Source organism: Peromyscus maniculatus, chromosome 4, assembly GCF_049852395.1.
Source record: "Peromyscus maniculatus bairdii isolate BWxNUB_F1_BW_parent chromosome 4, HU_Pman_BW_mat_3.1, whole genome shotgun sequence".
In the NCBI taxonomy this organism is placed as follows: Eukaryota; Metazoa; Chordata; class Mammalia; order Rodentia; family Cricetidae; genus Peromyscus; species Peromyscus maniculatus.
The window spans coordinates 14,951,570-14,970,488 of NC_134855.1; the positions used below are offsets into that span (position 1 = coordinate 14,951,570).

General features: G+C 57.3%; 1 protein-coding gene across 12 annotated transcripts in view; it reads right to left on the reverse strand.

The window, feature by feature from the left end:
• Nucleotides 1–1,137: 1,137 nt before the first annotated feature.
• The window catches only part of Kcnt1 (potassium sodium-activated channel subfamily T member 1), a 61,710-nt gene continuing 43,928 nt past the window's right edge, over nucleotides 1,138–18,919 (reverse strand). For 5 of the 12 annotated variants that reach the window (XM_006980996.4, XM_015999485.3, XM_042275122.2 and 2 more), the window contains 16 exons: nucleotides 18,609–18,758; nucleotides 18,001–18,239; nucleotides 16,484–16,730; nucleotides 14,766–14,871; nucleotides 13,423–13,595; nucleotides 13,015–13,086; nucleotides 12,761–12,895; nucleotides 12,139–12,250; nucleotides 8,848–8,949; nucleotides 8,470–8,553; nucleotides 8,221–8,346; nucleotides 7,891–7,911; nucleotides 6,757–7,087; nucleotides 5,312–5,374; nucleotides 1,953–2,040; nucleotides 1,138–1,827 (listed from right to left, as the gene is read on the reverse strand). In XM_006980996.4, the coding sequence (XP_006981058.1) occupies nucleotides 1,707–1,827; nucleotides 1,953–2,040; nucleotides 5,312–5,374; nucleotides 6,757–7,087; nucleotides 7,891–7,911; nucleotides 8,221–8,346; nucleotides 8,470–8,553; nucleotides 8,848–8,949; nucleotides 12,139–12,250; nucleotides 12,761–12,895; nucleotides 13,015–13,086; nucleotides 13,423–13,595; nucleotides 14,766–14,871; nucleotides 16,484–16,730; nucleotides 18,001–18,239; nucleotides 18,609–18,758 (2,170 nt within the window). In that variant the 3' untranslated portion in view covers nucleotides 1,138–1,706. Of the gene's footprint in view, nucleotides 1,828–1,952; nucleotides 2,041–5,311; nucleotides 5,375–6,756; nucleotides 7,128–7,239; nucleotides 7,634–7,890; nucleotides 7,912–8,220; nucleotides 8,347–8,469; nucleotides 8,554–8,847; nucleotides 8,950–12,138; nucleotides 12,251–12,760; nucleotides 12,896–13,014; nucleotides 13,087–13,422; nucleotides 13,596–14,765; nucleotides 14,872–16,483; nucleotides 16,731–18,000; nucleotides 18,240–18,608; nucleotides 18,759–18,919 lie in introns of those variants that run through there. The other 7 variants (XM_015999487.3, XM_015999483.3, XM_006980997.4 and 4 more) reach the window with 5 other exon arrangements.

The window sequence follows — 18,919 nt, forward strand, 5'->3', positions numbered from 1 at the left end:
CACAGGAGGAGGCTGATTGTCAGCTTGCCAGGGGGTCCTCTGGAAATCACACACACACACACACACCCTGGGGCAGCTGTCCAGACCCAGCCACCCATAGCCACAGAGAATTTATTACTGTTTTGAGAAGGCCATGCTGGCCATGCCAGAGGTTGGGGGCTAGTCTGTGAAGTCTGGAAAGGGAAATACATGAGGCAATTCTAACCCTAAAACAGGTGAGCCTCCGATGTGTCCCAGACCCAGTGTCCTGGAGCCTTGATGGGCTGCCTTGTTCCATGCATGCCTGCAGGATATATCCATTTTAGTAGAAGGTTCCAGTTCTGACCATACAAACCACAAACAAGAATGAAGTCAGCTGCCAGGAGCAGTCCCTGGAGCCTTGAGGCATGGCCAGAGCCCAGAGCTAATTGTGCTTCTCAGATCAGGTGTTTAGAGACAAGACTGCTTTGAATGTGTGAAATGGTCCATGGAGACGCATCGTTTACCAGTCCTGTGTCCCCAAACGCCATGGCTGGGGAAGTTCAAGTGTGATAACTGGAGACATCACTCAACCCCTGTAGGCCATGGCCACAGGACTCCCTCCGTAGGCCATGGCCACAGGACTCCCTCCATAGGTCACGGCCACGGGACTCCCTCCGTAGGCCACGGCCGCGGGACTCCCTCCGTAGGTCACTGCTGTGGGACTCCCTCCGTAGGCCACGGCCTCCGTATGCCACGGCCTCCATACGCCACAGCCTCCATACGCCACAGCCTCCATACGCCACAGCCGTAAGACTCCCTCCATAGCCACGGCCGCAGGGCTCCATAGCCACAGCCACAGGGCTCCATAGCCACGGCCACAGGGCTCCGTAGCCATGGCCACAAAGCTCCATAGCCACGGCCACAGGGCTCCCTCCATAGCCACAGCCACAGGGCTCCATAGCCACGGCCACAGGGCTCCGTAGCCATGGCCACAAAGCTCCATAGCCACGGCCACAGGGCTCCCTCCATAGCCACAGCCACAGGGCTCCATAGCCACAGCTGACTTCAGGACTCCTTGAGGATACACTGGTGGCCCCTTCCCCACTCCATGCAGGGGCTGCAGAGCTCAGGCTCAGGCTGGGGCCTCCTGACAAGCCCCTCCTCTGTTCTCCTCTTAAAGGGCACGGTGCCTTCGCTGGTTGGCCCTTTGCCTGGTTCTGGGGAGAGGCAGCTCATGGGCCCTGGTGTGGTCTCAGAGCCATGCAGAAGCTCTGATCAGAACAGCACGCTGGCTGGCTAGAGAACACAGCTGGCCTCCATGCAGGGGGACTCCCCAGGTCCAGGTCTCTGCTTCTCCCACTCACCCCAGCGCCCCCTCAGAAATGGCTGAGTGAAGCCACACAGACGGTGGGACCCGGGGCAGTGTCCAGTCCCTGCTGTCACTTCTCTGCTGCCAGCCTCACACCTGGCCAGACCCAAGTCACGAGTTGTGGTACAGCTATGTAAAGAGATGCAAATCATACATATTTGTAAAAAATAGGTTAAAAAGTGCCTCCTGCCAGCTTCCAGGGGGCCCAGTGGTCTCATGACTGGCCACACTGAGAGGATTTCCTTTCTGGGGGCAAGTCTTAGAGCCACCGTATAGTCGTCATAGTGCAGCCTGCTTGGGCCACGCCAGCGCGTGACGATTTCCCCTGTGTTCTTCTGTGTCTGCCTATGGGTCCCAGCGTGGGCTTCTTGGCTGCTCAGAGCTGTGTCTCGTCCCGGGTCGCAGGGTTACAGGATGACAACTTGTTGCTACAGCTGCTCTTCCGACTCTGGGAGCTGCTGCCCACGTGGGCCAGGGGATCGGAGCGGATGAGGTACCTGCAGAAGATACCAAGGAAGGCCCCGGAATGGCAAGTCAGGTAACCAGCCACACCAGACCTGTGCCAACTGTGGGCCCTGGAGCCCTATGCCTGATGCTGGGAGGGCCAGTACTTTGTACTCACACAATGTCATTGGGCTCCAGCCTCGTGTCTGGTGGGGGATTGATGAGTACGTAGGAAAGAGTGTTCTGGTGATGGTCGTTCATCTCGTCTGCAAAGGACATAGCCCAGGCATCACCCAACCCCATCCAGCACGGCCCTGCTGGGCCCTGGGGAGCCAGAGGAGCTAGTTCTCCATCTAGCCTTTCTGGCCATATACTGACTGATCCTCCCTGACACCTGTCCTTGGCTCCTGCCTGCACTGGGCAGGGCTCAGCCAAGAGGAACGGCAGAGCACTGGCTCCCACTCTCCCAGGCAGCTGGCTCGGCTAACAGCCAACCTGAGATGACATCTCACCGATGGAGGAGGTGGGTGCTGACTGAGCAGAGGCACTGAGCACACCTGCACATGCCTGCTTCCTACAAAGCTGTATGGGCAGGTGCATATGCCCACATGTACACACACCCACACAACACCTGAGTGCACTTGTGCACAACTGTGCATGCCTTCACCTGCATATATAACTGTGTACACTTACACATACCTATGTATACCTATATATATCATCTCCACACTTGCAAGCACCTGTGCATACCCCTACATACATGTACCTGCACATAGACCTGTATATACGCATAAACACTACTGATCACTTGCACATATGACACACCCACATTCCTGTAATACCCACATGCACAGCTGTACCACTGCTAACATACACACACCATCTGCACACCTTTATACCCGCATGCCCTTCCAGAAGCTGCCCAGGCCTTCCTATCACCCTCCTGAAGTGCTCGGCAGGTGCCACCGTCCCTGGGACTGGGCGGGTCACCTCTACTCCCTATACTCTGGTCTCACTGACCAGAGAACAGGGCCCTTCCCTCCTGTGTGTGGCTCTGCTGCTGCTCCTCCTCCAGGGACAGAGACCAGGCGACAGCCCCAGGGTGACCATGGAATGCGACCCCTAGGAATGTGGGTGGTTCTGGAAAAGCAGCCAGTTACATCATTGATGTCTATGCTTGGCCAGCAGGGCACCATGGCCACATCCAGTGCTGGCAATGGCCTTGAGCTTGCTGGTCTCAGTTTACCCACTTCATGTTTAAAGGTACCTCTGGGTTCCAAGGACATACAAAATGAAGGTGACCTGGGACAGGGCATCTTCTGCCTGGCCCCTTTCATTTTTCTTTATCCTTCGTCCTGCGAGGTGTAGCTGACCCCTCTATGAAATTGAGGAAGCTGCCAAGTAACCAACTAGGCTAGGATAGGGCATGCCTTGCCTCTCAGAGCTGCAGTCCCAAGATGAGGGAATACGGCACAGAATGCTTCTGTAAAGTGGGGGTGCCTATACCTCAAACAGTCTGTGCCTGGGGTAGTTCCAATGAAGCCAACATCTCTGTCTACTTCTTCAGGGTAGGACAGCCTGGTGGCCACTCTCCATATATGGGGTGCTGTTCTGTCCCATGAGCATCAGTTCTTGCCCCCCCCCAATCCTACAGTTAAGGCCCCCCATGTTGTGGCTTATGCTGGGAGCCAAGTGGGAGGTGTGTTATCCTGGGACCAAGTCCCTCCTGCAGCTCTGGGGTAGGCAATGCAGGGACAGCAGGGGGCGCACAGGAGCAGGAGTATCCATTCAGTCATGCTCATGCGTGTCTATCAGGGCCACCAGACGGTCATCCTGCAGGTGGGGCCGGAAGCCCTGGCTATGAGAGGAAGCTACTGGATCCTCTCTTTAGGCCTGGGCCCTGGGCTACCATTCTCCTCCAAACAGGGGCAGATCTGGGAATGTCTGAGACTTGCAAAGCGCGTGGCGGGGGGGTAGGACTAGGTCTGGCTTTGTGCTTCTGTGGTGCTGAGCTGAGGGGGCCGTGCCAAATCCCAGGTATGCCAACGTGGGGCTGTGGTCAGTCTTGTGAATCCAACTGCTTGGCCTGGGAGAGCAAGCCAACAGCCCTGAGGTAGACTCAGCATCCACATGCTGGTAAAGATAGACAGCAGGTGCAGGGGTAGGTAGGGGCGGGGACATGGCCTGGCTTGAATGTGCTTCTAGAATGGAAACAGGTTAGGCCTCTGCAACAGCTCTGCTTCCCCTCACCTTCTCCCCACCGCCCCAGATGAGTACCTCCCAGACCCAAGCCCTGAGCATCTATACCCATTTCCCTATGTAGCCAGAGCTTTCTAACCTGAGCCTCAGCTTGCTCATCTCAGAACCAGAATCACTTCAGGGCTGTGCTCTTTCTCCTGCCTCCTATACACACAGAGCTCCTGGGCACAGTCCCACACTGGATGTTGTCCTTGATGAGCAGGTTGTGACACTCTGGCCTCACATCCTGACACCACACCATGCTGCGCATAGGGTACTGTGAGTCCCCGTTGCCAAGTTCTAGCACGTTTTCCCCAGTGAGCATACAGGTGATGCTCAGTGAACACTCAAGAGCGTCCTATGATCCTGCAGGAGCTGCCCAAGCCCTCGCCTGCCTGCCTTTGCCTGGGAGCCACACAGGAAGCAGATGTAGCTGGGTGCAGGGTATGCATGGTTCATGGAAGTCACCAGGCCCAGCTCAGAATCCCAAGTGGCCAGCAGAGGGCCCGGTTTCCATGAATGCTGGAATGCAGGGTGGAAGGAGGAGGAAAACCACACCCCGGAGATGCCAACACTTCGCTTCTGTGGCTGCCCACAGCCATCCTCACAAACAAGGACCCAGCTAAACTGACATCTACTTGGGCCTAGACACCCCTCAAGCTCCCAGAAAACCTGTGTGGAGGGGAGGCGCCGAAGGCAGTGGCTTAGCCTTTGCTCTGGGCTCTGACCAGGTGGCCTCCGGTGTGGGAGGTGCTCCTTGGAGAAGGTGCTCAGCAGCATTAAAGCTTGCAGACGAGACGTGAGTAGATCAGCTCTGTCTCAAGCAGACAGAAAGAGTCTTCTCCTGAAGCCCGAGTCTACCTACCTGGCTTGGGTAGTTCAAGCCTGCCTATGCCTTGGCACAGAGTGCAATGCTAGTTTCTATCCTCATGTCTGAGGGAGGAGGCTCACTAAGACACCCAGAGACTTTGGGCATCTGTGGGACTAGCCAGAGAGGCCAGCTGTTGCTGAAATGGCCTGCTGCCTAGTCAGGGCAAAGCTAGATCACATGGCACATCCTAACAACAGAGCTGGGTAAAGTATTTGGGGTTATCCCTGGGGCCAGGGTGGATACCATCATCTGGGGGCTCCCATGGCTCTCAGCCAGAACAAACCAAGGAGGAAGATAGAAGGTCTGAGAACCCACTGTGGACACACAAGTCCCTCCATTCTCTCCTGGTCACTGTCTAGCCCAGCCAAGGTGGCAAAGGGTTGGCACATCCCCTGTGTGGTGGCCGGTATCCACTGGAGCAGAATTACCTTGCAAATATCCCAGGTTTACCCGATTCATCACATCACTGGCTGTTAAATTTGCTACGTCCTCTATGGAACACATAAGAGAGGCACAGACAGAAAGAGAGAGAGAGACAGGTCAGCAAGCAATGGCGGGGTGGGCACGCTGGCACAGCAGAATGCAGGGCAGTGGCCAGCTACACGCAGACACCGTCCACACCGGGACTGCGGTGGCCAGCACCAGCCACCTCCGAAGCAAGTCAATCGCCAAAGGGCATCTGGTCCTTCTCTGCCAAGCACTGGCATGTAGGGGGTCTGCAGAGGCTAAGAGGCACACAGGGCAGGTGCCAGTGCTGAGCTTGGCCACGTGGGCTGGGCTTTGTATCTCCTAGTCCTTGCCATAGCTCATGAATGCTGGAATCTCCTGAGCCTCGGTGGCCAGTTCCCCGGAACAATGGGTTACCCAGGCTGGGGTACCGAGGAGGTCACTAGATCTAGGGCATTGGAGGGACACTCCACACTGTGTGCACATGGCTGGGAAAGGCTCTGGGGTGGTCATGCTGTTCTCAAAACCCTGGTCTGTCTTCCCCAGGCCTACCCCTTAGGGAAGTCTAGCCCTGCCTTGTGAATATGCCCAGAATGCCCAATATGCATGGCCAGCACATGGCTCGGCCCCAGTGACCCCTGGGCAGCTCCCTCTACTTGGAGGAATCTCTAGGGCCCCATCTCAAGTGATGCTAGACATCACAATGCTGGGCGGGCCTCGGCAATGACTGAGTGTTAAGACACTGAGAGTCCGGGGAGGCACAGGCCAGAGTAGAGATCTTGGGCCTCCTTTGACCTCATCAGCAGAGGCAGCCTGGTCAAAGTCACATAGATGTTACCCAAAAATGGCACAGAGAGAAGGGGGTCACAGAAGTCTGTTCTGCATGTTGTTCAGGGCAGTGGCCAGCTACACGCAGACACCGTCCACACTGGGACTGTGGTGGCCAGCACCACAGAGCTCTAACGCAACAGAAATGTGATGACTGCCTTGGGGAGGAGAGTGGGATGGACAGAGGGATATGTGGGTCATTCTACTGACTATCCCTGACCTATCCCTGGCCAGGGACCCGCCAACTCCTTGCCTTTCAAGTCTCTCATGAAACGGGAAGACTGCACTTGTATACCTAATGAAGGCCATGAGCTTTTGGGGAGATGGCTTGGCTCGCCACTCTATTCCTTTCTGGGTCCAGTCCCTTACTTTCTGGTGGGGAAATTGAGGCTCCAGAGTGGTAGAAGTGAGCCAGTGTGGTTCACTCTGCACCTTCTCCATCCTGGGTGGGTACAGACACTCCTCTGCCCTTCACTGGGCAGGCCCCAGTGACCAGTGGATCTGGAGCCATGCCTGCTGAAGGGGTCAGGCCGATGGGAGATGCCCATCCGCTGCTCTGCTATGGCCCAACCTGCCCCACCTTGTCGCCTGCCCTTACCATAGCCAGTGGTGGGCAGCCCCAGGTGTTTCATCCGGTTCTTGACCAGCTCCGAGAGCTCCTGGCGCTCCGAGCGTCGGTAGAGGCTGAGCCGCTGCTGGGTGATCCACTCTGTGGCCGCAGGCGCCTTGCCCGCCTGCTTGCTGCTCTTGCGACTCAGCTTGCGGGCCCACTGCAGGCTCTTACGGCGCAGTAGTGGGTGCTCTGCTGGGTCAGCACTGCCCCCGTGGCGGCCATGGGTGCTGCCACTGCCAGAGGCAGCCCGTGTGCCCCAGGACCCCTTGGCCTCCCGAGTGTCGTCGCAGTCCTCCATGTTCACCGAGATCTGGGACTGGGCAGGCAGGAGGGCTATTGCCTGGGGCCCCTTGTGCCTTGAGGTACCAGGGAGGAGATGGGCTCTGGACCCACAGTGTGAACACCGGCCTTCTCCAGGCCAGAAAGACTGTGGGGTCCTGTGTTCCCACCTGTACCCTAATCTGCCCGGCCTCCTGGCTTGCTCAAAGTCTGATCCAGGATGGAGCCAGCCTGTCCCCAGGGAAGAGGATCCCTAGTCTATCCAGGCCATCACATCTACGGGTCTGGCTGGTCCCTCTGGCCTGGCTTATCCTGGCTTTGCCCTAGTATAGGGGCCCCTATCTACACCACAGTTTCCCCATATGCAGGTGGTACAGGGATCCCCATCAAACACATCCTTGGGAGTCCGTGCAAACAGACAGGGTGTGGTAGGCTGTGCATGACTGAGTGGGCATGTGAGGTGCTGGGGAAAATGTGGGGACCCCATTAGGCAGTACCTTAGAGAGACTGAGAGGGATAATGAGGGTGTGGGGGTCAGACCAGCCCATAGGGGTACCTGCCGCTCTGAAGGCTGCAGTGGAACCTGTTGATGATGCATGCAGCTGGGCTGGGGTGAGGGGTACACTGGATGTGGGTAAACCCACGTGACTTCCCCCGCCTCAATTTCCCCATCGTATAGGAGGATGGTAATTGCGAGAGCCCCCCAGCCCTACCCTGAACAACCCAGTGGCCAATACATTTTCCTTCCCTGCCTGTTTCCCAGGGGCCTGATCAAGGTAAGGAAGAATCCACGAGGCACAGGGGAAGCGGAAACTCCACATGGGGTCCGGGAGTGCTCACCTGGGCTCTGAGGTCATGGGGCTGTAAAGGAAAGCAAGGACTGTGTGGGACCTGTGGGTGGCTTTGCCCCTACCTCAAAGTCCATACAGAGCATGCAGGGGGCAGGATGGTAGGGGGCATGCTGCCCACACGGGTAGACTAGCTGCACCAGACCTCCCCTGACACCCCACCCAGTCCCCCTGGAGGTCTGGGATACTTCCCAAGGTCACCATTCTTCCCAGAGTGGCAGTTGCCCTCACGGGAGGCACGTGTTTTGGACACTGAACCTGCCTAGATGGCAAACAGTCACACACAGGTCCCCAGAGCTGGACTGTAAGAATTATACAGTACCTCAGAGGAGAAGACGTGGCACTCGGTCCTGTAGATGCCGATGGGGATCTCAGCACTGGAGGAGCAGAGTTTCTGGAAGAGGCGGCCATAAGTACGGATCCACAGGTCATCCTCAGTTACCTTCATCTGCAATGAGAGGGAAGTCCTACACTGAGGGGCTGCAGGCAGTGCCCAGAGCCAGGACCACAGTGTCCCAAGGATGGTGCCAGGCCTGTGTCGTATGGCACTGTATACCCAGCCTGCACTTACGGCACAGAGGTAGCCGGAGCCTGGTGTAGTGTCAAGGCCCAACAGCAGCCTGGTGATGGTGATCATGTAGTCCTTCACGAAGGACTGTGGGGCAGCAGGGCCGCGTAAGGCAGATGCTCCAGCCTCAGCACACTCAGGAGGCACCTGCCTGCCAGCCCAGCACGTGAAGTCTAAAAAGGACCAGGACCCAAAATCCCTAGAGTGGTACCAGGGGACCCCTGAGGACAGTGAGACCTGCTGCTCCAGCGGGAACCAGTCTCAGAGGACCTGGGGAGGGCTGTCCAGAGTAATGGGACCAGATCTTAGACAGAGAGCAACTGTGGGCTCTGGTCCAAGGATCGTGGGACCCTGCCAACTTCCCTCCACATCCCAGCTGACCTGGTAGAGAAGTGTATCCAACATGCTGATACTAAACACTCGGCCAGCAGCAAATGGGAGGCGGAACATGAAGGCCAGGTTGGAGCCATTCTCTCGTTCTCGCTGCAAGAAAGGGGTCCTCAGAGGGTGCATAGGATTGCAGGTGGCCGTAGAATTATGGATGGCCGTCAGAGTAAAGATATGTACATAGGGTGTGTCCATGTGTGGTATGTATATGTATGTGTGATATGTGCATGCATGCATTTTGTATGCATGTATGGTATGAGCATGTGTGTATGGTATATATGCATGTGCATATGTGTAGTATGTACATGGTATGTGTACATGGATGTGTGTCTGTGCACACACCAACAGACTTCTGGCCAGCAGGACTTGACTATCCAGCTGCATCTCCCAGACACACTCAGGGCCAGAGCCTAGGGAGAGTTTAGAGCTCTGGGAAGAAAGCGGGGCTCCAAGACCCGTGAGATACGCCCTGTATTTGGAACCCAGGGCCTTGCACACACTGGGCAGGCATGCTATGCTAAGCCACACCCCTAGCGTGAGATTCTCAATACTCTTAACAATTTGATCTTGAATCACATTTTGTGATGTCAGGGACACAGGGGCATGTCAGCAGGAGGGGTACGCTGTGCGTGTGACTGCTCTTCACAGGGTCCACAAAGTTCCAGGCACTGGAGCTGGTGATCCACAGTATGAGCTTTTTGGGGCACATGGCCACAGACTTAGTGGCTCAGAACTTCATTTCAAGGCTCTGAGGTTGGAAGTCTAACGTGGGCTTCCAGTGGCTGAAGTCGGGGCCAGCTGGGCCTTGAGCCCTTGGGAGGCTCTGCAGGACCCTGTCCCCACCTTACCCAGCTCCTGGGGATGCCCAGAGTCCATGGCCTGTGGCTTCTTCCTTTATTCTCAAAGCCAGCTGTGGAGCCTCTTCCTGTCTCTGATGCACTGCCTGTCATGTCCTGTTGCGATTATGTGGGGCCAACGTGGGCATGGAGGACCACTTCCCATCTCAAGTTCCTTAGCACGGTCCCGTCTGTCAAGTCCCTGTGCCTGGAAGGGGCTATTCATAGGCTTGGGAAAGAAGGCAAGCTTTCTTCCAGGCTACTCTTCCAGGAAGCATCCACAAAGGAGCTCAGGTGAGTGCAGACCCAAATCAGCCTGCACTGGCATCTGAGGACACTTCCCCCAGCATAAGGAGTTTGCTTCAGGGCACACAGTCCCAGAGGCCATTGGGAACAGCAGTAGTTACAGGTTGGCCTTTCCACCAGTGAACCCTCTACCGGTCACATCTTCCTGGCGACAGAAGGAAGCACACGGGACAAGTGGTGATCGTGCCTCTCATTTTGTCTTTCCGCAGGCCAGTAACAGAAGAGGGCAAGTGTCGTGGAAAGTGCCGGGTCAGAGAGAGGATGAGGCTAGGATGTGTGGGCTTTACTGGCCCATGAAGAACCAAGTATGCCTGAGCTACAAGGCGTGGTTGTGCCACGTGACAATCCTGCAGTCATGGCCCCTGCCTTCCCACTATGGCGTGCACCTTGTGAAGATTCGCCACTGTGGTAACTCAAGCATTCCCCTGGCTTTCCTAAGAACAGCACTCAACAGGAAGTGACCACACGTCAGGTGCCAAGAGATTGGAAGGAAAGGGAGGGCTTCAAATGTTAGTGTCTTTCCAGAATGTTCCCTTCTATTTCAGGCAGGGAGTGTACATTTCTCTTCTGCGTGGACAATCCTACAAAGCTTGGTGCTCATGATACACAGGCCTTAACAGCGGGTGTGACAGGGGATTCTACCCTCCCCAGGAAGCCGTGGCACCAGCAGCCTGCCTCTTCTTCTTCCTTATCTTGTCTGCCCAGGGCCCAGGACATCGTCCAGTGTGGATCCCAACCCCTCAGCATCCATGAATTCACTACCACGGTGTCCTGACTCCTTCAGCGTGTCCTTGTCATCTCTGCTGTCACAAAGCCACGTGATGGGCCCAGGACCATTCACGGCCTTGAGATGGGCAGCAGCTTGCAAGTCCAGGATGGCGAGAGGGGCCAGCCACTAGGTCCATGCTACAGGGCGTGGATGAAAGCCCCACCCTCCGCTGCTGACACTGGTCATAGAGGGCCTGGCTGTGAGCGAGCCAGTTACAGTCTGTGTACGCTGCCTTCACCCATTTACAGGCTGCCTGTGAGGAGCAGGTTTGGCTCCAGGTGTGACTGTATATAGGGACACAGGCTCCACGATGACTGCATGTCTGATCTACTCTCAGTCACACTGTGAGGACCCCCATGAGATGTGGGGCAGTGGTCTGAGTGCCCACTCACATGATCCTAGCACCTTTGACTGTTTAGGCAGCCTTGACCCTTCCCAGCGTGGACCCAGATGCTGGGCAGGACAGAATCCAAAGACGTGAGTAGGCTGGACAGCAGGAGCCACAGTGTTGTCCGGGGGTCTGCCCACCTGGCTCCCTCATGCTTCTCTGGCTCAGCCAGACCCCAGGCTCTCATGGGCCACTTCCCCTTTGACCTAGCTTCAGGTCAGCATTGAGCTCATCATGTGCAGTAAGAAACCCTAAAGCTTGTCTGTTCTGCCTGATGTCTGGAGTCAGGCCTGGCCCAGACAGTCAGCCATGCTGGCCTCCGGCAGCTCTCCCCAAGGCCACTGGCTCAGGCTGAACTTGGGACTCACACAGAACAGCAAGCACTGGCAGCTGTGGCTTCCTCATCCACACTTGGCCTCTGCTGTCCTTAACACACGGCTTCCACTGTCCTTACCCCAGTGCCTCGTCATCCCCTGTGTGGCTAGCAGGGAGGGTCACAGCCACCATACATCAGAGCAACACAGACAATGGCCTGTACCCATATAGTAGTTGCCCATATTCCTAGTGGGTTCCTGGGTCCTTAGTGTGTCTCTAATGCCGTACTGGGTCCCTGGGTCCCTGGGTTCCACATCTGGCCCAGCTGATGATACTCTTCATGGAGCTGACACCCCTCATGGAACCCCAAGGTCAGAAGTGCAAGAGGTTTTTCCCCTCTCTGATCCTCAGTGTCTGGGACGGAGGCGGCATCTGGTACTTGGTGGGTTGTAGGTATCTGTTACCAGTTCTGGCTGATTCCAGAGCGGATCACGCCCGACTCGAAGGTGCTCAGAGAAGTAGCCCCATAAGGAGAGCCTTGCCTCAGCTGAGCCTCTCTCCTTAGCTCCTGCAGGTTAAGCCCATTCTCCCACAGCCTTGCTCCCTCCCCTTGCCCTTGGTCTCTTTGGGCCTTTTGGCAAAGGACGGCCCACCGGGAAAGGTCCACTTACCTTTTCCAGTTTGGAAAGAGCCAGCGAGTAGCTGTCCTTGGCACGGAACTGCATGAACCGCATGTTGGAAGGGTGGGTGAGCTCTGTGGTGATGCTGAGGCTGGGGAAGAGCCTGGGGGAGGGATGATCAGAGGAGTTGTCCTCCAGTCAGGGCTGAGGGTCTGAGGGGGTCGCAGGCCTGAGGGTCTGTGGTGGGTTTTATGGCTGTGGGAGTCTGTGCTGTGGAGTCTGTCTATGGTGGGTCCTGTGGTCATGACTGGGTGGCCTCTTGTGGGTCTTATTGTTACAGCTGTGGGTGCTGGTCTCTGGTAGATCTTGTGGTCAGGGCTGTGGGATCTGTGTTGGGTCTTGTAGTCATAGAAGTGTGGTCTCTTGTGGGTCCTATGAGGAGGTCTGTGAACTCTGATGGGTCCTATGGTCATAGCTCTGGAGTCCATGGTGGGTCCTACGGTCATGGCTGTGGGGTGTCTTGCAGGTCCCATGGTTAGGGCTGTGGGGTCTGTGCTGGGTCCCATGGTCAGGTCTGTGGACTTGGGTGGGTCCTTTGGTGGGGGCTACGGGTTCTCACAGTGGCTCCATATCCATTTCTGTGGAGCCTGGCTCCCGTGGGTCAGGTGCTCACCGAAACATGGTCTGCACGTTGACAATGGTCTTGGCGTCTGCCATGTAGTCCTCCTCAGCACTCATGGTGCTCTCCTTGTCCACCACCACCAGGTTGTCAGCATAGATGATGCCGCACTGCAACAGGCTGTCCAGGCTGCACGGGACAAGGGGTACGGCCATAGGATCCCCCCACTAAGACCCTCTCAACCCCCCCTTTCCCGCTCTGGGGTGGAGGGACTGCAGGCACTCTGGCCGAGGCTGTTCTCATCTTACTTGTCCACAGAGCCCTCCATGTAGTAGACCATGGGGAAGCAGCAGATGGCCTCCAGGAAGTGGTGGTCGGGCCTGTGGGGACAGCAGGGCCTGGAGGTGTCATCCGCTCTGTGGTTTACCCTCCCCACACTCTCGGGGCCCCAAAAACATGGGACTGAAGGGGATTGAAGACCGAATGGTCTGCCACTTGTTCAGCTCGGGGGAAACTGAGGTCCTGGACTGGCTGAGGTTATACAGCCAAGGCTGGACTTTGGGGGCTCTGGCTGCCACGCTTCCGGAGACCCTGGATTAAAGGAGCTGTTGTTTTGGGAATCCCCGTGGGCCTGCCGGCGTAGAATACGGCCGGGAGCTGGCCAGCAGTCCTCCCGGGCGGGAAGCGAGGCATCACGGGAAGGCACGCTGTCTCACTTGTTGTCAAGCAGCAGCACTATGGGGTTGAGCTCCCGGCGGGACCGGTAGTAGGCGCGCAGAGGCACGATGAAGTTGTAGAGCCCGTTGCCTGCCGTCTCGGCGGAGACGATGATCAGCTTGTTCTTGAACCCGTAGGCCTTGGCGTCTTCGTAGCTGTTGTGTTTGCAGCCCTGGGGACGTGGGGGACCGGGCTGGGCACCACCCTGGCTGTGGGAGAAGCCGCTGGGCCACAGTCGCAGGGACGGGCAACGTGTAGCCCGTGGGAGCCCCGGGGAGATAGGGGGCCACCAGCCACCAGGGCTCATCCCGCCGGCCGCCACTGAAGTCAGGGGCTCACAGAGCTTGGTGGAAGCCAGCCAATGCAGCATTTAGCTACAGAAATACAGGGGCCAAGTCATGTGTGCGCGCGCAATACATGTTCACACAGTGCATTGCCTAGCTCTGACTACCACAGAGCCCAGAATCAAGGCCACAAGCAGCATCTGATCCTGTTTCCTAAAGCCCCTTTCCCTAAATTGAGTCAGACCTCAGTTGGAGGTGCCTGGTCCCAGCCCGTAGCTGGCCATGCATAGTGAGGAAGCATGAGAGGCTGCCGAGCATCAAAGGGTTCAGATCCCCAAACAATGTGGAACAGGGTGTGGGTCCTGAGTAAAACCAGAGGCCACATGCCTCCAGCACGTGAGTGCAAAGGATGCTTTCCTCTTGGCAACACGCTAAGGAGAACTATTGGAAGGATCTAGAAGTAAGAAAGCTGATTCAGGGTGGGTCAGGTTAGAAGCTATCCTGCCCTTATCTCTGCAGTGACTGAACATAGAAACATTCGCTTTCACAGCGGGACAGCATGGCCAGAGATGTGGCCTCCAAGTGCTCAGCCCAGATGCATGGGCTGGTTCTATCATGGATTAAGTTCAGTCACACTAACCACTGGATTACACTCTTCAAAGGTCAACAAGGGATCCGAAGGAAGGCAGAACGGGGGAGTGACAGGCATGTGCTGGCTTAAAGAGTGACAAGGCCTTTGGAGCCTTGGGTTCCACCTGACAGGAGACCCTGGCTCTGCCTGACTCTGGTGACAGGTTATACGAGGAGAGAACAAGTCCTCCTCATCTGGAAACACACAAGGTGTTGTGGGGCTCGGGGCTCGGTGGTCCTAATCTGCTTTCAGCCTGTTCGGAGAAGGCTGCTGTGAGATCAGAGCAGGGAGGCAGAGAGCGGGCGGGCGGGGTGAGGTAGGGAGGCGTCTGCTTCTGCTCAATTTTGTGGCACCACCAAAATACATGGCCACCAAAGTGGGACAGCGGTGGCCACAGCGGAGTCCAGCTGCGGAGCCTCAGCCTTACCTTGTCCAGCCTCAGGCAGCAGAAGGGAGCTTTCACAGGCAGGAGGTGGCATAAGGTCGGGGAGCTGCCAATGTAGGGCGAGTTGGGGGGGTAGCCCTTCACGTACCTGGATGAAGACAGGGACCACAGCATGGCACTATGGCATGGTGGCCTGGCCACGTCAAACCTACCCTTCACCTAGAATATTCATGGAGTCTCCTGGTACTAGCAGAGATGGCTGGCTTACTGTCTCCTAACTCCTGATCCCCATATCTGCCTAGGGCAGCCAGAGCTGAGACCTCAGGGATCTGTCCCTGCTTCCCAGGCTAGGGCTGGGACAGGCACACCAAGGTCCTAGAGTGGCTCAGGCTGAGGTGGGGTGCAGAGGGGCCACTTGTTGATACTCCCCTCTGCAGGACCCAAGGAGTGTCACTGCCCATGAGGAAGCCTCCCAACGATCAGCCCTCAGCTACTCGGGTGGGGGACAGGAGAGCAGCTCGTACTCCATGGGACCCTTATGTCCCTGGGGGGAAATTCCACACACAGTATACTCAGTGCATACATTTAGACACATACACACCGAAGAAAACACAGGAACAGATGCATGCACATACACACATACACACGTGCGTGCACTTGTATACGTGTACATGCGCACAAACACATGCACACACAAGCAATACCCAGCCACTTCCACACATGTACATATACATCACACACACACACACACACACACACACACACACACACACACACACACACACACACACACACACTCATATTCTTTTTCTCTCCCCCTGCCCCAGGACCTGGAAACTGAGAACACCAGGGCCGTAATCACCAGTCTCCTGAGTGATGCCCATGGCACCGCAGGTCAAGACAGGAACTCAAGCCTGTGCTTCCAGACTAGCCTCTCAGAAGGCTGCCTCCCCTCCCCCAACCCTACAGTGCCCACTACACACCACACGGCCGTACTCTGACACTGGGCCCCGGCCACAACCCTCCAGTTCTGTTTCCATGTGGACCCACGTACTTTCTGTCTGCAGGATCTGGGGGCCCCACCACTGACCCCTCAACCTTACAGCAGCTCCCACCAGGAGGATGCCCTGACGAGGTCCAGGTAGCTAAACTGTTGGGGACTTACTAATGTCCCTCTTGGTCTCAACCAGGAAGGTTTGGCCTCAGACCCCAGCCAGGCTGGCCACTTGAGGTAGGCTTGTGGTCTCTGGTTCCGGACAAGGTCTTGCCAAATCACCTGCTGGTGACTTCTACCGACCCTGCCCCGAGAACACCCACCTGAAATGAGGTGGGCCATACCCCACAGTACCAAGAGAAGCTGACCCAGCTATGACGTTAGCTCAGGAATGTCTGTGGGTCACTGCCTGGCTCTATACCGATTCATGGAGTAACCCAGGGCAGACAGCTCAGCGGCTGAGCAGGTATGGGGCTCTGCTGCCCCATCACCCACCTGCTTCTGCATGCCACTGTGTGGGGCTGTGAGTCTCCTTATCTCTGACGCCAGCCAAGGTCAAGGGGAGGGTACCAGCCCAGTACACCCCTGCCAGCACGCTCTCGAGTGCTCCCAGGACTAGGCTTGGGGTGAAGTAAAGGGCCTCTGCTCTGATTCCCTGTGTGTTGGGGCCCCCAGAGGACCCCATTTGTGAAGCGGGGATTGCCACTGTCCCCAGCACTGGGGACCTTCCCTTCCCCCTGATAGTGGAGTTCCATTCAGCACTCACTCAACCACAGAGAGGCCCTCGTCGTCCGAGGGCGTCACCTCATCCTCTGACTGGTCACTCAGCAGGTCGCAGGGCAACAGGGCTGAGCCGTCTGCCACCTCCAGGACGGGGGCGATGCTGGGGCGCCGACTGCCAGAGCCGTTCTCCGTGGGCAGAGCCAGCTTGCCGCCGCCGCCGCCGCCGCCCCCACCACTCCCACCCTGGGAGGGCCGGCAATCCGTGTTCTGCAGGTCCATGGCCACTGTCCCTGGACAGAGGGGTGGACCCTGACCAGCAGCCCTTTCCACCCCCCTCTCTGGGCCAGCTGTGCGGCCTTCGGAACTTCAGCACATCCCCGAGTCAGTTTCCACTTCCGGACAAGGGGGACCCCTGAGTGGTGGTGATGTTGAGTAGACCCCACGGGCCCCCATCCAGGGCCCCATCCAAACTGGTTGCTGTGGCTGAGTCTGACCTCCTGAGGGTGGGGGCCCTTGGGGCTCATGGGAAACTGGTTGATCTGCTTTAAGGACAGGGCTAGGGAGGGTGGCCACACAGTAACACAAGATCAGGGAGGCCATTGTGCACCTGCTGGTCTCTGTCGCCCCCACCTCAGCCCAGGGCTGCCAGGTTGTGTCGGTGGCTGGCTCAAGGATGCGGCTCATAGCCTCTGTGGGCCAGAACTGAGGGGTGGTGGGAGGGCTTCCTCAGTCACTCTGTCTCAGGCATGGGGGTGAGCAAATATCAAGCAATGGATGCAGGTTGGGCTGGGCAGCAGCAACCCCGACCCTGAGCTCTTTCTCAGACGTGACCACCAGGGTGAGCTGTTATCACAGGAGTGACAACTTTAGGGTCTGGCAGGCAGCTGCTGGCACGTGTCACACTTGGCAGAGAATGTGTACCACAGAGTCAAAGCACAGGGTCCCTAGAGACCACTCAGGCTGGGCATACAGTGTTCACTTGTTTTGTGAGTCACAGCTTGGGCCTAGCACCACACCAGGTTATTGCCCTGGATAACCTGTGGGTCCGTGGCCTGAGAGGGCTCAATGACCTGTTCCTGTTCCCCACTGTCCCCTGCAGGGCTGATAGGGGATGACACATGCAACAGGGACCACCTTCTGAGTCTTGGACCAGCCCTGATCAGGAGGTCACTTGAACCAGTTCTGGGAAGACTGCAGTCCCTGAGAAGAGCCCTGAAGCTAAGATGTTGCTAACTTCAGACAATCTACACCTGGTGGATGCTGGGGCCTTCATCTATTCAAGGGATGCCCTGGGCTGGTAGAACTACACGGGCCTCTGGTTAGTAGTATATCTACCACAGTACCCCACAGGCTCTCGGTTACCCAGGTTACTGATGCTCACTAAAACTCTGGCAGGTGAGGGGGGACCCCAATTGGACAGATCCACAATGTGAGGCCCAGAGAGGCTCACACTGTCCTGGGAAGAGCTGAGTCTCTGGGGTCTCCTGCCCAGTGGCAGGTGGAGTGTGGAACACACCCTTGGAAACCACGCATCGACCTCCTGCCTCCTCAGCTGCTCACCCATAGAGGCGATGATGCTGTGCACTGGCAGCCGGGATGGTCCCTCGTACAGCGCCTGCCCTGCAAGGCCTCGCCTCTTCTGCTTCTCCTCCTGCTTGAAGATGAAGGCTGAGTTCTCCTCCTTGGTGATGTTGATGTAGAAGCAGGTGTCGGAGGCGCCCAGGATGTGCCGTGGCCCCGGGTTCAGCAGGATGCTCTTGTTCTCCTCACGCTTCAGCCCAATGAGGCACACACCATACCTGAGCAGACACGGCCTGGAGCTCGGGGCCACTCTTGGCACCCCGTGGCTCAGGCTGCCCTCCTGAGCCACTCATTCTCTTTCCGGGGACCCCACTGGGACCTTTTGGACAAGCCCCTCCCCTCGGGCGCTGGGGACTTGAGGACCAGCCTCAGGAGACGCTTCAGAGGGCAGTGGCTATGTGGCAGGTTCCCACATGAAGCCTTGTTCGGGGATGTCCAGCCTCACCAGGTGGGCAGAGCCGGGCTGCGCTGTCCTTGGCAGCCTCCTGCCCCAGGGCCCCACCCATGCCGACCTGGTCCTGGGAGGGGAGGATTTGCAGCCCAGTGGTGGTGGGAACAGCAGGCTCCAACCCCTAAGTCCCACGTACTTCTTGTGTGCGTGGAAGGCCGCGTAGGTGAAGCTCTTGCCCTCATACTCCCGGAAGAATTTGCTGTCACCCATGCGGATGTGGTACACTTCGTTGCCCGAGCAGCGCCCGTACATACGCTGCCACTGTTCCGGAGACTCCTGTCCTTCCCTACCAGAGCAGCAGGGTAAGGGGCCGTCACCTTCAGCCAGGGCTGCCCCTCCTACCCAGTTGGTTAAATGCACCCTGCATCACCCTGGACCCCTTCCTGTGCCAGACCTCTGCCCACTACATGCCCTCCTCCTCCAGGGAGCCCGCCCTGCCTTGTGGGG